Source organism: Ochotona curzoniae, unplaced genomic scaffold (assembly GCF_017591425.1).
Source record: "Ochotona curzoniae isolate NIBS_2020 unplaced genomic scaffold, NIBS_Ocur_1.0 scaffold_4763, whole genome shotgun sequence".
NCBI classification, from domain to species: Eukaryota; Metazoa; Chordata; class Mammalia; order Lagomorpha; family Ochotonidae; genus Ochotona; species Ochotona curzoniae.
In genome coordinates, this window is record NW_024467123.1 from 560,022 (window position 1) to 579,337 (window position 19,316).

A 19,316-nucleotide genomic window follows, 5' to 3' on the forward strand; every position below is an offset into this window, starting at 1 on the left:
GCAGAGCTGCCAGGTGCCAGGAAATCCCTTGCATGCTCCTTTTCCAATTACATCAGTTCATACTTAACGGAACACTTACTATGTGCCAATTCCTTATCTTCCAGAGCTCAATTTCCAGATGGGAGCAGTGTCACTTGAATCATCTCCTGGGCCAGGTTGGGAGAAATCAGTAGCGAAACTAAAAATGTTTCTAGTTGCTCCAGAAAAGACCGAGCAGGGCGGAAGGCGAAGAAGGCAGAAGCTTTGAACTGGGAGGAGACCTGGCTTAGAAACAGGTTGCCTGAGGATAAGCCATGCAAAGCAGTTAAAATACTGCTTGGGCGCCCCTGCAGAGGGCCTCTCCACTTCTGATGCGGCTTCCTGCCAATGCAAGCACTTGGGTCCTTGCCAGAATGAGGTCCTGGCTCCTGGCTGCCAGTCCCTGGCCATGGTGGGCAGTTGCGTGGGGCGGGGAGTGATGAGTCAAAGGAACTATCACTTCTCTCTCCGCCTTTCGAATAAATTGCAATACGAGCAACACATTTTAAGTAGGCTGTCCAGACTTTGAGCCCAATCAACGATGACAGCTGGGATGGGCATCAAATTCTTTCTCTCCCCAAGTAACTTTTCATTCGATGTTTTCCTACCGTCCCCCAGGACTTTGGGTTCTAACCGCATTTAGTTCCAAGGCTGATCCACAGTGCCAGACACTGCCAAATGCGACATCGCATCTAATTCCCACGACTGCAGAAGGCACGTCGCGGTGGTCCCCAAGACACAGCTGCTTGGGGAGGCAACCGTGGGGAAAGCAAGTGGAGGCAGGAACGAAGGTGACCTCCCAGCAGGGCCTGGGGCAGCTCGGGCGTGGGACCAGGAGCCTCGTGGAGGTCCTGGACCAAGTGGGTGAGGGGAGGAAGCCATCCCAGGAAACAGCAGAGACTGCCACCTCAGCCAGCCGGCGCCCACGCGAGCTCTCAGGGCGCCTGGTGCGCTCCCGGGACAGGGCGCGGCCACCTCACGGGGCGTGGGGACCCGGAGAGCCGGGCGCCGGTTCAGGCCGAAGCCGCCTCCTGTGGATTTGGGGAAGAGCACTCACATATTTCTGATATTAATCAATACTAAGAAGCCGCGGCCGGTGCTGCCCGGGCAACGCGAGCGAGGTGGGCGGGGCCGGGCGGCGGTCGCCTCATTTCCTCGCGCGCGCCGGAAGTGGCCGTTCTCGCGCCGCGGCGCGCCCGGGGGCGCGGAGGCGGCTGAGGCGACCCGGGCGGCCGGGGTGGCAGGAAGCGGCCGGGGTTGGCCGGGGTGGCCGGGGCGGCCCCGAGGCGCCGGGCCCTGCCCGCGGGTGCCCACGGCTGGACGGCCCCGGGGCGTGCGCGGAGCCGGCGAGCGCGGTGAGTACGCGCCGAGCTGGGAGGTCCAGGGGGCGCGGGGCAGCCGCTGGCCGGGGTCACCTCGGACGAGCCCCGCGGGGACCTGGAGGAGAGAGTCCTCCCGTGTGCGCGGCCCTTGCTGGCTGCCCGGGGCCGCTGCGTGGCGTTGCGTGTCGGTGCTTTCTAAATCATCTTTCCAAAAAAAAAAAAAAAAAAAGGTACCTATCAACTGCGCCTCTCAGTGGATAAACTTTTTGGAGGCTGTTAGCTTTTCCCTGCGTTACTCTGACAACCGACAGCCACCACCGGAGGGGCCGCGCCTGGAGGTGCTGGCCGCGTGGTGTTCGCTGGGGTGTGGGTGTGTCGAGGGTCGGGATGGGGGCCTCACCTTGAAGATCGGGGTGTTGCCGAGCCCCGGCAGTTGCGCGATCCGAAGCTTTTCTTTGCAAGCCCTTGGCTGGTCCGATGTGGGAGCGTTTTCCTGGTCTGCCCTTGCGGTAGACAAGGCTGCTTCCAAAAATGCTCTTGGAAACGTGGCGTTAGCGGAAAGTTGATTTGGAGGCATTTATATCTATGGATGCGCATGTAAACGTTGAGATCCGTGCCTGCCGTGTCGTGACGGTTCACTGTCGTGACGGTGTCGTGACATTGGATGGTTGCAGTGGTGGAAGGAGCGTTGCTTCCACTGCCTGAAAATCGTGCAGTCCCCCTTGGAAGTGAGAAGGCAAGTGCGTGGTGACTGAGAACCTGCGTTTTGGGCGTGGGGGTGCTTCAGAGGGATTACAGAGTTGTCATTTGATTTAAAAAAAAAAAAGCCAGAAAAGATTGTTGGGTATCCATCGTGTTTGCCTCAGAATTCCTGGCTAACATGACCGTTGACCTAAATCAGCAGTGGTACTACCAGGCAGTTTGGAAACTACATATTTTCTTTTGTTGTTGTTGAGGTATAAACTGCATGTAATAATAACAGGTGCACATTATGCAAGGGATTTTTTTTTTTTGCTTGTTACCTCCACCTAGAATAGTCCACCATCCCCAGTTACTCTGCGCTTCCATCACAGCAATGGCACTGCGCCCTAGTCTCCCGTCAGCTGTTAGCTTTGTCAGTTTGAGCTTCGTTGTTCATGGGATCGTAGTCCGCGTGTTGCTTGTGGAAGCCAGCCGTGATATTTCATGATGTGCTGTCATTTCGGCGTGTCATGGGAGGCCGTTGGAGGACTGTATTTTTTACTTATGTGTAACATTCTGCTGTTTGTTATGTAACTGGGTCTGTTGTTGTTGTTGTTGTTGTTGTTGATGTTCGTTTCTATGGGTCCCTGACACACACAGGGAGGGCCAGAACGAAGTTCCCAGCTTCCAGCTTTGGCTCTGTTGGGACATTTGGGGAGAGAACTGGCTCATGGGAAGGTTCTCTCTTCCCATCCCTCCAGCCCCAACCTCTCCCCAATAACTTTTTTTTTTAAATATGGATTTTGGAGATTAACATTTTGGTACACATCTGTATGCGTTTGTCTCAACTGAAGGGATGAGTCATAAGGTCGGTGGAAAATTACGTTTTGACTAACAGCCTTCCTTTCTGGAAAAAACAGTAATAGGGTTTTCATTTTGACTAATACAACATTAAAGGATGGTCAGAGGCAAAGAGGAGTTGAAGACTTGAGTGATTCATTGCCCTGTCGTTTACTCCTTGGATCCCCCATCGGTGCGAGTCTCCGAGCAGACTGCTTCACTGCTACCAAGTCTGTTAGGACAGGTGACAAGCTGGCTCTGCCGTTCGGTGTAACTGGGAGGAACTGTGCTGCTCAAGTTAGTGGTAGGGGAAGTGAAACAGGAAATTGACTAAAAATGAGTAGAGGAACGTGGGATGCAATACCAGGAACATGTTGTCCTGCCATGCTGCACAGGACGGGTATATGTGGAAAATTGAGTGATGGGGGTGGTGACCGTATCAGGTAACTCTAGATTCCTTTCAGAAGTCCCCGAGCCAGTGAGGGGGGGTTTCTTTGGGCATACACTTTGTTGGAGGGTCACTGTTGAGGATGGGATGGACCCACTAGCCTGGCATCTGGCCGAAGTTGGGAGTGCTGAACCTGTGCAAAGACACAATCACACAGTGATTCAGAAGTAAAGAAAAAGACCAGGAAAACCAACCCCCTGGTGAGAATTATCTTTATTTTTAGGACCCAGTTTCGTTTTTTTTTTTTAATTAACATTTTTATTTACTATAGAGAGATCATATTTCATAGACAGAATTCTAAGAATATAATGATATTTACCTCCCTTTTTCCCCCTTCCTTTCTTTTTTTTAAAAATTTTTTGTGATAACACTTTTAAAAAATGTAAAGGCTGCAGAAAGTGGGAGGGAGAAACTAGACCTTCCGTTTGCAGGTTTATTCCCTAAGTGGCTGCAGTGGCCGGAGCAGCCTGAAGCCAGAAGCCCTGAGCCTCTTCTGGGTCTCTCACATGAGTGCAGGGCCTCAAACATTGGATCATCTGCTACTGCTTTCCAAAGTACCTTATCAGGGTACTTAGCAGGATCCAAAGTGGAGCAGCCAGGACTTGAACTCACACACGCTTGTGGGATGCCAGTGTCGAAGGTAGAGGGCTTCTTACTTCATCACAATGCCAACCCCCCCCCCCACAATAATATTTTTAATTGATTTTATAGTCAGAGGTTTAATGCTCCACCATTTAGTGAAGATATGGATATAAAGACCGTTGTTCAAGGAATATAGACAAGGGTTACAAGTTACAATCAAATCCCAAGTTGCCAGTTTCCCTTATACGTTAATTTTTCATACTCTGTATATTAGCCACCCCAAGTTAGAGAAAATATGTGATATTTGTCTTTGTGAGTCTGGCTGATTTGATTAGACATAATCTCCAGTTGCATCCGTTTTTGTTACAAAAGTCAATTTTTACGATTGAGTATTATTCCGTCATGTATGTTTAGTCATGAGTTGATGGGCATCTTGGTTGATTCATGTTCTAACTATTGTTAATTGGGCTACTCTAAATGTGGGGGTGCAGACCACTCTTTCATATGCTGATTTCATTACTTTGGGGTGCATTCCATGTCTTCCCAGGATCAGGACAGCTGGACCATACGGTAAATCTAGTTTCACTTTTCTGAGGAATCTCCGTACTATCTTTCATAATGGTTGTACCAGCTTGCATTTCCACCACTTTTCTCCACATCCTTGCCAGCATCTGTTATTTTTTGATTATTTGTTATTTTGTGGATGAGAGCCCATTCTAACATGGGTGATATGAAACCTCTTTGTGGGTTTTTATTTGCATTTCCCTGATGGCTGGTGACCCTGAGCCTTTTCTTAGGTGTCTGTTGGCCATTTGTATTTCATCATTTGCAAAATGTCTGTTCCTGTTCTTTGCCTGTCTCTTCTGTGCTTTTGTTAATACAGGTTTTGTATATTTCATAATACCGTTCTGAGAACATAATGATAATCTCCTCCTTACTCTGCCTTCCTCCCGCCCTCACTCCCTCTCCCATTTTTTTAACTGAGTTCCTTTTAGTCTGTTGGTGGAAAGCTGATTCCCCCCATGTGAAGGATCATGTCATTTGCAAATGGTTAACTTGACTCGTTTCCAACTGAGGTCTTCTGAACCTTCAGTGAACTGAAGACTTCTGAACAGGCCTGCTTCTCCCACACCATAATTAGACCAGCTGACCACCCTAACCCTTCCGCTGTCTGCATAACACTAGGGTCAAATGACTGTGCGATCCGTAACAGTCACGAACGTGAGTCTACTGCAGGAGGACAGAGCGGTCTACATTTACCGAACAGACAAAATCATTCCCTGTTTGCAGGAAAACAGCATGTAATGTCAGAAACTATGAAAACTTTACATACTCGTCAGGTTTTGGTAGAGAATCGATGCCTGTTTAACACAGAGAGGCGTCAGTTCCTGACTGCTCCAGCGTAGAAAGTGGTAGCGGACGTTGTGGTGTGGCACACTGGGCTGGCATCCCTAGCTGAGAGCCTGTCGATGAAGTCCTGGCTGCTGTACTTCCAACCCGTTGGGGAGACCTAGACCCCCTGGCTCCTGTCTTCAGCTGCCCTGGCCATGGCCATGGCTGGCATTGCTTTATGGAAGGCAAAGCCATACTGACTTTGAGAGCACTTGATGCCTGTCAGATCTTGTTAGAATAATACCCCGAGGTAGACTCTGTAATGACCTGCCCCTAACATGAGGAAACAGAAGCTTAGGGGATTAGGGAAGTTGTCTGTTAGGAAGAATTAGGAAATGTTACAGTGGACAGTTGAATTTAAGCCATCCAACTCCCAAGACAAAGGGGGTGGGACGTCACAGCCTGTTACCTGGTCTCACACGTATGATCTGTTTTTGTTTTTTTTTTTTAAAGATCTATTTTATTTTTATTGGAAAGGCGGATATACAGAGAGGAGAGACAGAGAGGAAGATCTTCCGTCTGATGATTCACTCCCCAAGTGAGCACAATGGCCAATGCTATGCCGGTCCAAAGCCAGGAGCCTCTTCCAGGTCTCCCACGTGGGTGCAGGGTCCCAAGGCTTTGGGCCGTCCTTGACCACTTTCCCAGGCCACAACCAGGGAGCTGGATGGGAAGTGGGGCTGCCAGGACTAGAACCGGCGCCCATATGGGATCCTGGGCGTGCAAGGTGGAGAGGACCTTAACCACTGCGCCATCGCGCTGGGCCCATCTGTGGTATAAAGTCTTAAAAGTCAGACCAGAAATTGCTGAATTAAAGGGCATGTACATTTAAATAAAACTTTGTCCTCTTAATTTTATGTAGATGTACTCACATTTAGTTTACTTTAACCCATAGAGTCAAATATATGTTATAAGGAACATTTGCTATCCTGGTAAATTCTTGTCTCACAGAGCTTAGTATTGTGCCTAATTTATGTAGCTGTTAAGTAGGTGACCATCTAAAAAAATTTTTTTAAGATTTATTTATATTGTTTTTTTGGAAAGTCAGATTTACAGGGAGTGGCTACAATGGCTGGAGCTGAGCCGATCCAAAGCCAGGAGCCAGGAGGTACCTCCAGGTCTCCCACCCATGCTCGACAGCTTTCCCAGCCACAAGCAGGGAGCTGGGTGGGAAGTGGAGCAGCCGGGACATGAACCAACACCCATACGGGATCCCTGGAGCATGCAAAGCAAGGACTTTAACCACTAGGCTATTGCACAGGCCCAATCTAAATTGATTTTATTTGATCACAATGTAACATTTTCTTACTTTGTGTATAACGGCATCATGACTACTAGGGCCATTTATTTTGGCTGAAATCCAGGTACCATGAATATAGCTTTCCCCCTGAAACATTTTATTGAAAAGATTGATCTACTGTTAATCCCCATACCCAACATGGTGTCGGAAACAAGACAGGTACTTAAGCATTTGGTAAATAAGCACTGCCGTCTAGTCATCAGTACTTTTTAAAAAATCAGTTTATTCCAGAGAGACAGAGAGCTTCCATCTGTTAGTTTTGTCCCCCAAGTGACCACAGTGGCCAGGACTGGTCCAGCAAAGCCAAGATTCCACGGGGGGGGGGAGGCAGGAACCCAAGTTCTTAAGCATCTGTCTGCCGCCCTCCTCGGCTCGACAGTAGGAACATGGATTAGAAGTTAGGAGTAGCCAGGACTGAGGCAGGTCGCTCCGGTAGACAGCTACTGACCGAATGGTCTCCTGTCCTTGCATTTATAGCATTTTATCTAAGTAGAATTATAGAATACATATACTTTGTGTGGCCTCTGCCACTCAGATGTCATCCATGTTGAAGCGTGCGTCAGTGGTTTATCCCGTTTGATGGCTGAGCAATGTTAATATCCTTTCTGTGTTAATATCAGTTGATTGTTTCCCTTCTGGTGGAGATTAGGCTAGTTCTGGTGTTTGACTGTTACACATAAAGCTGTTGTAAACGTGTATGTTTAGTCTTTATTTTTTTTTTTAAATGTGGTTTTATAAGATTTATCTTACTTGAAAGGTGGAGTTAGGGAGAGGCAGAGAGAGAGCCGTTGATCTCTGTCTTCCATCTGCTGGTTCATTCCCCAGACGGCCACAGCGGCCGGCCCTGGGGCAGACACAGGAGCCTGAAACTCCATCTGCGTCTCTTGTTTGGGTGGCAGGGGCACTTGGGCCATCCTCCACTGCTTTGCCTTGTGTGTCAGCAGGGGTACTGGGCTGCATATAGAGCCCTGAACCAGTGCTCGCGTGAGTTGGCAACTTAACGCGCTGTGCCACCAGCCCCATGTTACGAGATAAGCCGAGGCTCAAGGAAATTTTAAGGAGCAAGATTTGAGCAGTTCATGAATCAGGCAGCACCACACTGCCCGTGACTGTGACTCCAGCAGGGAGCTAAGGATAAGCAAGAAAACGAAAGCAAGAGAACAGATCCTGGGAGAAAGGTACTAGTCACCCAGGGATAACAGCGTGCCTTATTGCCGTAATTAGCTGGCAGCATCTGGTTGACCTTGACTTTCATTTGTCTTTGGTATTCACAAGAAAGAGCCCAGGTTAAGTTCCACTCCTGTCTGCAAGGAGCTGAAGTTAATTGTTGCTAATGTTTACAAGTGAAGCCAAGTCCAGAGCCCTAGTCTCCGTTTTATTTTATTTTAATGGTGTAGCCAGTCCTTCCATTCTTGTTGGATAAGTGTCACAGAATGCTGTGGCTGAATCGTATGGTAGGCCATGTTATACTTGTTCAGGGACTTCAAATCTGTTTGCATTTTCTTCAGCAGCATATGAAAGTTCTAAGACACGTTGTGGTCTTTTTAAATGTAGCCTAGTGGTGTTTAATTTTCTGCTTACTGGTTTTTCACAGTGGTTTAAATTTGTCTTTCCCTTAGTGACCAGCAATATTGAGCATCTCTTTCAGGTGTTTAGTTGAATCTTTTGCCACATATTTGTGTTTCTGCTGCTATTTCATTTTGATAGTGTATAAATCCTTTAATCAGTCATATGCTTGGCACATGTTTTCTCCAGGTCCATTACGTTGCATTTTTTTTTAAGTTGTTTATTTGAAAATCAGAATTAGAGGAAGAGACACAGAGAGAGGGATCTTGTATCCTTTGCTTCATTCCCCAAATGGCCACAGCAGCCAGGACTGGGCTGGGCCAAAGCCTGGAGCCAGGAACTTCCTCTGTGTCTCCCGTCTGGCCTCCTTTTCCCAGGCCAAACCAAGGAGCTGAACTCTGAAGTGGAGTACCCAGGAGCTTGAACCACCACCACCCAGAGGGGACACCAGTGTTACAGATGGCAGTGTCACTCATGCTGTGATGCCCACCCTAACTCCTCAGTCTTGTAGAAATAAATGTCTTTCACAAAGCACAAATGAATAATTTCAGTGAAATCCAGTTTGTAAGTTGGGCTGAAAATTCTTTGCCCGACTGAAGGTCACAAGAAATTGATCTGTGCTCTGGCCCAGTGCTCTGGTTTTAGGTTTTCCGTCTGCCCTGTGGTTTGTGTGGAAGTCTCTCCTGGTGACCGTGAGGTGCTGTCTCCTTGTGGTTATGGTTTGCAGGCCCTTCTCCGGTGGTGTTAAGCATCTTTGTTTACTTATTTGTGTAGCTCGCCTGTGGAGTTATTTTTATGTACTCAGCCTAAGACTTAGAGTCACAACCCATACCCACCTTCTCCCAGTCGGTGGATTGCCTCTTCATTCTTGATGATGTCCCTTGGGTGCACAAAAGTAGTCTTAAACTTTGAAGTGCAGTTTTACATAATTTGCCATTGGTCTCATATCTAAGAAAACATTTTATAACCCCAAATCATAGGGTTTTGTTTTGTTTTTTTATTTACATTCTGTTGTAACAATTTTATATATTTATAAACTGGCCAGGCCTGGCAGTGAATGTCCAGGTCTGTGTATGCACTGAAGTCGACCTGGTCGGCCAACAGACCTTAGAAAGATTTTCTCAACCCCAGTGCAACAAAGCTGATGGCGTGTTAAAACTATCAGGACCACTTAAGCAGCACCCTTGGAACCTTCTTCCCCACCCCGGGGTCTCTAAGACAACGTCCGGTGACCATCTGCATCCCCATCACTGCTGTTGTTTGACAACAAGGAACAGGGCCCCTCCCTTCCACACCTCTGGGGCACAGGAGAAAAAAAAAATTCTGAAGCATCTCTCTTACCCACGTGCCTCCACACCCCGACCCTTCCCACCTTCGTCAGAAGTCCACGTGGGCATGCATCCCTCTCAACGATGTAAGCAATATTAAAAATAAAAAAATAGAAAGTTATATTTTTAACTACCCTTCACGTCTTTGACCCAATTTGTAAAATATGGCAGGAGGCAGGAGTCTCATTTTATTCATTTGCCCGTAGATCTGCAGCACTGTTGATTGAAAAAGAGTTCTATTTTTCCCGTTGGATCGCTGTGCCACTCAGGTTGGAAACCAGCTGCCCGGTGCAGTGGCTCCCCTGTGGCCGTTCCGTTGATCTGTACGTGTCTTCTCAGCCTCCACCCCGTGCTCAGCTGCTTGTAACTTGGGGCACGTGCGGGACTTTCACTTCTGTCTCCTCATTCAGCATTGTTTTAGCTCTTTGGATAGCTTGACTTTCTATATGAATCTGAAGATGAGCTTGCCATCTCTGCCAAGAGGGCGGCTGGGATTTTAAATAATACTGCGGTGAATCTGTAGATCAGTTTGGGGAGTTTTCGCCCCCTGGTTAACCTGAAGATTTCCAGTGCTTGAGAGTGGACAGCTTCCCATTTGTTTCAATCTTTGATTTCTTCCAGCAGTGTTTTGGTGTTCACAGTACAAGTCTTGCACTTCTTTTGCCTCAGCGATGCCCAGGGCAGGTGTTCAGCCTCTCAGTTAACACGCCGTGCGGCACATCAGAGCGCCTCTGTTTAATTCCCAGCTCCTGACTCCAGGTACCGGCTGATAGAAGCTGGCAGGGGTGATGGTACAAGTGGGTGGGCTTCAGGATGGAGCTCCTGGCCCAGCCTAGCCCAGGTCTTTGGGAAGGGATTTTTGTCTGTCTCAGATAAGTAAGAATCAAATGCATTCTCTCACACACACACACATACACATAAAAGATGATTTTTCAGTGTTTTTTTTTTTTTTTGGTTCTTTTATTTGATACAAATAAAAGCAATTGTTTCTTCGACATGATTTTCAGAGCCTGGCACGGTAGCCTAGCAGCTAACATCCTCACCTTGCACACACTGGGCTCCTGTATGGGTGCCAGTTCTAATCCTGGTGGCCTCACTTCCCATCCAGCTCCCTCCCTGCTCGTGGTCTGGAAAAACAGTTGAGGCCAGCCCAAAGCCTTAGGACCCTGCACCCGCATGGGAGACTTAAAAGAGGCTTCTGGCTCCTGGCTTCAGATCAGCGCAGCTCCGGCCATCGCGGTCACTTGAAGAGTGAATCAACAGATGGTAGATCTTCCTCTCTATCTCTCCTCCTTTCTGTATATTTGACTTTCCAATAAAAATAAATAAATCTTAAGAAAAAAATGTTTTTCAGATTGTTCATTACTGATATATGGAAGTACAACTGTGATTTTTAAATATTGGTATTGTATCTACGGCCTTGCCAAATCCATTTACTAATTTTACACTGGAATGTTAGTTCCCTGGGATTTTCCAGATGTAAGGTCAGTTTATTAGGTATAGTTTCTAGGTACAAGACTGTATCCTGTACAGACCAAAATAGTTCTGCCTCCTTTCCAACACGGAGGCCCTTCCTGTCATTTTCTTAGCCTAATGGCCCTCGATAGAACCTTCCCTGGTACTGTGTGAAATTGAGGGGACAGGAGCCGCCGTCTTAGGGGGAAGGCATGCTGTGCATGGCCCTTTAAATATGAAGTTAGCTGTGGTTTGTTGTTGTGTGTGTGTGTGTGTGTGTGTGTGTGTGTGTGTGTGTGTGTTTAAGTACATCCTCTTTATCAAGTCACAGAAGTTCTTTTCTGTCCGCAGTTTGTTGAATTCTTGTATCAGGAAAATATGTAAGGTTTTGTCAAATGCTTTTTTTTTTTTTTCTGTCTGTTGAGATAAACATGTGCACCGTGCCCTTTTGTTATTGTTGTTGATGCTGTGTGTGTATTGCATGAATTAATATTCAGTTGTAAACTGATTTGTGTTCCTGGAATAGCTTCCATATGGTGGACGGCCCCCTCTCTGTTCCTGGGGTTTTTAAGGGGTTTTGCATCCTGGTCTACGTGGAATGGTGGTCTGTGGTTTTCCTGTAATGTCTTTGTTGTGTTAGGATGACAGAACGACCTGAGACTTTCCCTTCTCTTCTGTTTTTTTTGGAAGCGTTGGTGAAGAATTGATTTATTGTTTTATGTATTACTTATTGTCATGTCCCAGGGAAGCCATCTCTATTTATTTGTTTGTTTGTTTGGTGCTAGCTTTTTTTATTACTAATTCGATCTCTCATTGAGATCTATTCAAATTTAGTGTTTATTTTTCAGTCTATTTCCTTAAGTGTATCTTTCTGGGAAATTAGTCCATTCTGCTCAGTTAACCTTTTAAAGAAATGTAGGCAATAGCAAGATTCTTACAGTAACAGAGGGCAGCGACCATTGTTTGGTGTGGACCTCTGTTCTCTCTGGGGTCGTTTCCTTCTGCCTGCATGACCTGTTGATGGCAGTTAACAGGTAGCTTCTTATATCTGAAGAAGTGTTTTCAGTGATGTTTTTTTTTTCTCGTTGTATAAGTCTAGGTTGGCATATTTTCCCTCAAGTTCTTTTTCTTTAAAAGATTTATTTTATTTTTGGAAAAGCAGATTTACAGAGAATGATTTTCTGTCTGTTGGTTCACTCCGCAAGTGGCCCTAATGCCAAAGCCAAGCCGAGCTGAGGCCAGGAGCAAGAAACTTCCTCTGGGTCTCCCATGCAGGTGCAGGGTGCCAAGGCTTGGGAAGTGGAGCAGCCGGGATACCAACCGGCACCTGTATGGGATCCTGGTGCATTTAAGGTCAGGGTTTAGCTCAAGCAGTTTAATTTTCTTGTGCCTTGTTTCAAGACGGTTGGATTTGGGTCTCCTTGAGTTTCTTAAGTCTGTATTAGGGCCCGGAGGGACACTTCTGGCCCCCTGGCTCTGTAAGGCCTGTAATGTGATTGGATCTGGCGTTGGCAAGGCTACTGCAGGTGGCACTCAAAATTCAGTATATATACATCGCAGGCTAATTTTTAGGTGGGTCACTTTTAATGTTACAGGAATGATTTTGTAAATATTCAGATCGCCTTTGGCACGAAAGAGGTTCCCCCCCACCCCCAGGATCTGTGTGTTGATAGCTTTCATTGCATTTGGGGAATTTTCAGCCTTATTCTTTTTTTTTTATTTTTTTTATTTTTTTTTTAAAGATTTATTTTTATTATTTTTTTATTGGAAAGGCGGATGTACAGAGAGGAGAGACAGAGAGGAAGATCTTCTGTCCGATGATTCACTCCCCAAGTGAGCGCAACGGTCGATTCTATGCCGATCCGAAACCAGGAGCCTCTTCCGGGTCTCCCATGCAGGTGCAGGGTCCCAAAGCTTTGGGCCGTCCTCGACTGCTTTCCCGGGCCACAGGCAGGGAGCTGGAAGGGAAGCGGGGCTGCCGGGATTAGAACCGGCGCCCATATGGGATCCCGGGCGTGCAAGGCGAGGACCTTTAACCACTTGCGCCACCGTGCCGGGCCCCAGCCTTATTCTTTTAAAGATTGCTTCTGACTCCGCCTCTTTGTGGATTCCTGTGAGTGATCTGTTAGCTGCTCTGAAGTTGTCAAAATGTTTACTGGTGCGCATTTCACATTTTTCCTTCTTTTTTCCTTGTGCTAAATCTTGGTCCCCTAATACTTACTGTCTTTTGAAATATAGAAGTTGTTATTACCTTTATCCAGTGTATCATTTTTCATGTGTTGGAGTTTAATTTGATCTTTTGCGTGTTCATCTGTGTTACTGTCATTTTTTGAACATGAGCGTTCCAACACCTGCTTCAGCTCCAGGTTTGTTTTAGAAGTTGATTTCCCCCCACTGATGGGCCAGATTGTTTCTGCCCAGTGGTTTCTGTTAAGACGTCAGAGAGTGTGAATCGCACTGGGTGGAGTGCTGGACTTCTCTGCGTTCCCACGCACGGTGGCTCAGTTGGCTAACCCTCCCTTTGCAAGCGCAGGGATCCCATACGGGCGCCGGTTTGTGTCCCGGCTGTTCCATTTCCAATCCAGCTCTTTGCTTACAGTTTGGGAAAGCAGCAGGGGATGGGATGGTGCAAGTGCTTGGGCCCCTGCATCTATGTGGGAGACCTGGAGGAGACTCCTGGCTCCCTCCTTCAGATTGGCTCAGCTTCGGCCATTGAGTCCATTTGGGGAGGGAACCAGCAGATGGAAGATCTTTCTCTCAGTCCTTCTCTCTATAAATCTGCCTTTCCAATAAAAACAAATCTTTAGTCTGGAGCTAATTATTTCCCACTACGGAGGTTTGACTTTTTGAACACTCTCCCCAATGCTTCATGAAAAGTGAGGTTTTTTCCCGTCTGGCGGAACAGGCGCTGTTCCAGGCCCTGGATGAGCTCCGAGTCCTCCAGTTGCTGGAAGGTCCTTTGCTCGGCTTGTTCACTTGGAAGGTCCTTTGCTCGGCTTGTTCACTTCCTCCAAAGCGGACACGAGTCAGTCCATCCTGACTACCGCAGAGTTCTCGCGTCGGCTTTCTGTGTGGTCGGCCCCTCTCGGGTACAGTACCCTTAGCTGCCCTTTCTCCTTCCTGTCCACTCCAGATCTGCCGGCCCGTCACTGGAGGTCATAGCCCTTTGTTACCACATGTTCTGTATTTTGAAAACTGTTGCTTTGGGAATTTTGGTAATGAATGTGGAGTATTTTTGTTGTTTCAAGCATGATTAAGTCTGATTCATTTATTTTATATTAGCTGTAATAACCTGTTTTAGAAAGTTAGACTTAATGGCTTGTAAAGTTTCTTCCAGTTATGTGATCTTTGATTTTGTGTTACTTAAAAAAAAAAAAGATTTATTTATTTTTATGGGAAAGGCAGATGTACAGAGAGACGAACATACAACAAGAAGGAGATAAGATCCTCTGTCCCCAAGTGGCCGCATCGGCTGGAGCCAAGCCAGGAGCCAGGAGCTTCCTCCAGGTTTCTCACACAATCCTAGGGTCCCAAGGCTTTGAGCCGTCCTCCACTGCTTTCCCAGGCCACAAGCAGGGAATTGGATGGGAAGCGGGGCCACCAAGATTAGAACCAGCACCCATATGGGATCCTGGGCGTGCAAGGCGAGGACTTTAATCACTACGCTATCGCGCTGGGCCCCATAATAATATTTTTTAAAATCACTTAGCTGTCAATTCAGAATTAGAAAGTTGGTCAGGATTAACTGTGGGTTCTGAATAATACCTTACTTGTGACACACACACATAGACTTCTGGTGCTGAAGAGGTGACAGCAGAGAAAATGGGTGTTTTGTCCAGTATCCTTGGTATCTTTACAGCTGTCCTAACTTTGTCTCCTAGGGTGTAGCTAAAGAGTTTCTTTCAGGAACTAAGAAGATTTTCACTGACACCTTTTTTTAACAGACACAAAGCTATGCAACCAATATTTACATCCTGAAATCATTTGGAGCTTTTCTTTGATTTCAGTGGAAACTGTTCAGTTCTAACATTAAGTAGCACGGAAGATATCTCAAAGCTGCGTCTTGCTTAAGGAAGGGGGGAAACAAGTGGCCTGGCTTGCAATGCTGCCACTGAGTGCTTACAGCTGAATGAAGCTGACCCTGCAGTCCCTGAGGGCTTGCTTAAAATGTGTTAGAAAATAATTTTTGACACTGGTGTTTTTCCAGGGTTTTTTTTTTTTTGGTAGTAAAAACAAGTTAAATGCATTTTACACAAAGATCTGGTTAATATACATAGGGGAACTTACAGCTTCTGGGAGAATGGAACTGAAAGGAGTTTACTTTGGTGCGAAAATTTTTGCAGTCCTTGAATAAAGGATCATCAAAAAGTTCATGCAAGATGCTCGTGAAAAAAACGACGCACCGATTTTGAAATTTTTGCACCAAAATAAGCTTAACCTTTTCTTTTCCCACAAACTTTTTGAAGCATCCTTATAAAATCACAAAACCACTGGATGCAATTCATGCTGGCATTTCCTGTTACGTTTTATTGGAAATAAACTTTCAGTAGCCACTCATTCATGAGTTTCAAATACATGAGATACCAAGTTCTCCATTAATGTCAGATAATGCTACCTAGATTTTACACTGGGAGTTCTCTTACCAGATTGCACTCCGAGAGAGTTTGAGTTGAGTCTGATTAAACATGCATGCCTTTATTCATTCAAAATCATGTCTCAAAGTAAGATTGATACAAGAGTGTCAATAAAAAAGCCATAGCAGAGTCGCAGAGTTGGTTGCAGGATGAAAGGTAACATGTCATCTTGTGACTTTATTAAAGGCTTTGATATGATCTATTTTGCTGCAGATAGATACGATTAAAATGTTCCTTTTTCCTTATAAAGACTACAACCTTTCCAGGCTTGTAGAAAACCTGCTGCTGTGTAGTACCATGGAAAGAACTGCGTGATCTCATGCTCCAATAATCTACTGGAGGACTTTGGCTGCAACAATGTTTTCTCAGTGTGTTTTCCAGATGTCTGCGACCTTATGAAATCGCTTCTGCTCCTACTGCATTTTAAGGCTGCTATATTGGCTGAGTTGGGCAATAGAAATTAATGAGGTAGCATGTTTGATTTGAAGAAACGGAAAGAAAATATCTCACTGACTCATTACTCTAACAGAAACATTTTTAGAGATTCGGTTTCTAAGCGGTCATATGCTTTAGTTGGCAAATGGTGCGTTACTGGAAATAGTATGTTGATAAAGAGTCACGAGCAGTTTCATTTTCAATCATTAGCAAACAGGAGAATCTATATAACACAAGCCACTCTGAACACAACTTTAATGTCCTTTCCTTCAGAAGGGTTTGCTTGTGTGGATACGCTGCTTAAAAAGTATTGCATGTATCACTTCAATATTCCATAAGACATTTCTCTTAATGGTTTCTCGCAACACCTGAATGATATTATTACTTTTCATGATATTTTGTATGTCTAGCTTCATAGCTGCCAACAACTTTATGTACATAAAATCAAGGACACAGCATTCTGATTGCTATTGGTCTATTTTTTTTTTTTCCAGAAAAGTCACCACATAATGGATTTTGCCAAGGAGATTGCTTGGTTCTGGATGTCATGGAAACAACACAGGAAGTATACAGCATTTCCCATTTCTGCAAAAAGTCATGACCACTGAAGACACTTTTCGTATCCCAACAGAATTCCTTTTAGTACCTTTTATGGAAATCCCGGTTTTTCCTTCCTTTTCCACCACCTCTTGCCGAAGGTATGAGCAGGCAGCGAGTTGATCTTGCCAGGCAAGCACACATTGCTGAGAATGCCTAGAAGGGCGTTGCTGCTGCACACGCGGACCCACTGGCTGCTGCTGGGCCTCGCTTTGCTCTGCACCCTGGTGTTATTCGTGTACCTGCTGGAATGTGCCCCCCAGACGGATGGCAACGCGTCTCTTCCTGGCGCGGTCGGAGAGACCTACGGTAAGGAATACTATCAAGCCCTCCTGCAGGAGCAAGAAGAGCATTATCAAACCCGGGCAAGCAGCCTGAAGCGCCAGATCGCCCAGCTGAAGCAGGAATTGCAGGAGATGAGCCAGAAGATGAGATCGCTGCAGGAGAAGAGAAGCGGAGGGGCCAACGGCTTAGGTTACCAAGGCAACAAAGAGCCAGCCCCTGGGGACCTCCTGGAGTTCCTCCACTCCCAGATCGACAAGGCGGAAGTTAGCGTGGGAGCCAAGCTGCCCAGCGAGTACGGGGTCGTGCCCTTCGAAAGCTTTACCTTGATGAAAGTGTTTCAGCTGGAAATGGGTCTCACTCGCCACCCTGAAGAGAAGCCGGTGAGGAAAGACAAACGAGATGAACTGGTGGAAGTGATTGAAGCTGGCGTGGAGGTCATTAACAACCCCGAGGAAGATGAGCAGCAGGAAGAGGAGGAGGGTCCCCTCGGGGAGAAGCCGTCCTTCAGTGAGAACGACTTCGTAGAAGGTAACGTGAAAGGTGTCCCACAGCACGGACTGCGTGCTGCTGCTAACACCAGCCCGCCGTTAGCCACACTGCGAAAGCATGAAGGCTTTCACCCACTGCGATCCGCCAAGAATTCGTACTGGCTCATGGGTGGGAGGCGGCGGGGAGGGGTTGTGAGGAGATCGTAGGAAAAATAGACAGTCAAGGACCAGGGAAACAGAATAAATGAAAGCTGATCCACAGGAGCCCTGACCACTGAGGCCGAAGGGAAGGGCTCTGGTGGGCTGTGTGCTCATTTGCATGTGTCTGATTTGCATTCCTCTCCTAAGTGGTCTCAGTAGCCCTCTGTTATGTTTGTAAAAAAAAAAAAAAAAAAGGAGGCAGTAAGGCTGAAAATGTGAGAAACACGTGCTAAAGAAGTGAGCAGCCTAGTGCTTGCTTTCACTCCGCAAGAAGGAGAGGCGCACACTCAACATCAGGTTGCACACATAAATTTTGCATATTGGACATTTTGAGAAAAGTAAGGAAATAATATATTTTCCTGATATATTCTGTGGAAATGGTACAGGGTCTTTTTATATATCAGGCTGGAGCGTGACTCAGAGACCGAAGGACACTGCTGTCCGTTTGCCGTATTTGTGGATTGACGTAACCAAAAATAAGTATAGATGCTCACTGTCCTCTCACGCCCCCCTGCTAGATGGGTGATTGCAGCCTTGAGAGTGCCCCTTGCTCGATTCCGTCGGCAGTGCATCACAAGCTGTGGGGTTTTGGTTTTAGCCAGGCTGTTCGTGGTGTGACGCGCAGCCGTCTTTGGGGGCCACGGGGGGGGGGGGGGCATTGTGCTCGGCCTTGGCGTGTCAGCCGATTCTTCCCCTGTGGTCCCTCCTTTATCTGCACTCTCACTCTGATGGATTGTTTCCCTCAAAACTCCTCTCATTTTTCTGCAAGATCAGCTTTTTGCCTCTATGTGTTTGTAGCTTTCTGGCGGAATTGAAAACTTGAGAGGAAATCAGATAACTGGCACACGTAAAATGCCCCGCGCGCAAAGAGGAAGCTGTGCCAGGTTCATCTTGTGCAGCCTTTGCTTAGCTTCTCACTCATCTCGAACTCTCTCTTTGGAGGTTTCCCCCCTGCATGGAACACCTCCCCTGACCACGCCTCTTCCCTGTACCCCGGCACGGTCACTGGCAGCCGCCGAGCGACTCCCATTTCTCTTCCAGACGTCAGTTGGGGATGCATTTGCTCCCGGAATTCATCCCCACCCTCAAGTCTTAAGATAGCAGTGCTTCCTGTGTGCTCTTGTCACCTCCACACAGCTTCCTGTCTCTTAGCTTCAGTATGTGGCACGGCTGGCTTCTTGGTTTCTAGTTCCTGCTGGGCTGAAAGCTCCGGGGGTTGGGGAGGGTGTTAGCTGTTTGAGTTCCGCATGCTGATGTAATGGCTTGCCTATCTCTGGGTGCAGGCGTGTCTCCTGAGGCTCACGCTTAGGAAATCAGAACACCCTTGTACCATAAGACTCCAAACTGAAATAACACTTCAAAATAAAAATTTTAAAAAAGAGAAGAAAGGAATCAGAACGCCCAGCAGCTGTCTGTCCTTCTCTCCCAACGGCATCTCCGACCACTATACTGGTATTTTTTTGATTAGCCTCCATTCCATTCTGGGTGTATAATTACCAAATTGTTATTATTTGGCAGTCTCCCTCCCTAGACTGTCCCTTTCTCAGAAACTTTGGAAAGTTGGTGACACCAAGCAGTAGAAGTTCATTCGGGCTCTTGTGTTAAAAATTGAATTTTGCGACCAGGAATTTGTCATGTGACTACAGGGCTGATGGTCTCCGCTGTTGTTTTCAGTCATGTAAAAAGTAGTAATTATCCTTTGACCTTAGAAGATAATTAAAAGTAGTAATGGTTAAAACAGTTA

At 46.7% G+C, this 19,316-nt stretch overlaps 1 protein-coding gene across 4 annotated transcripts in view; it reads left to right on the forward strand.

Moving 5' to 3' along the window:
- Positions 1 to 1,266: 1,266 nt before the first annotated feature.
- The window catches only part of CSGALNACT2 (chondroitin sulfate N-acetylgalactosaminyltransferase 2), a 44,394-nt gene continuing 26,344 nt past the window's right edge, over positions 1,267 to 19,316 (forward strand). For 2 of the 4 annotated variants that reach the window (XM_040970494.1, XM_040970496.1), the window contains exons 1-2: positions 1,268 to 1,373; positions 16,496 to 17,411. In XM_040970494.1, the coding sequence (XP_040826428.1) occupies positions 16,751 to 17,411 (661 nt within the window). In that variant the 5' untranslated portion in view covers positions 1,268 to 1,373; positions 16,496 to 16,750. Of the gene's footprint in view, positions 1,374 to 13,915; positions 14,022 to 16,495; positions 17,412 to 19,316 lie in introns of those variants that run through there. The other 2 variants (XM_040970497.1, XM_040970495.1) reach the window with 2 other exon arrangements.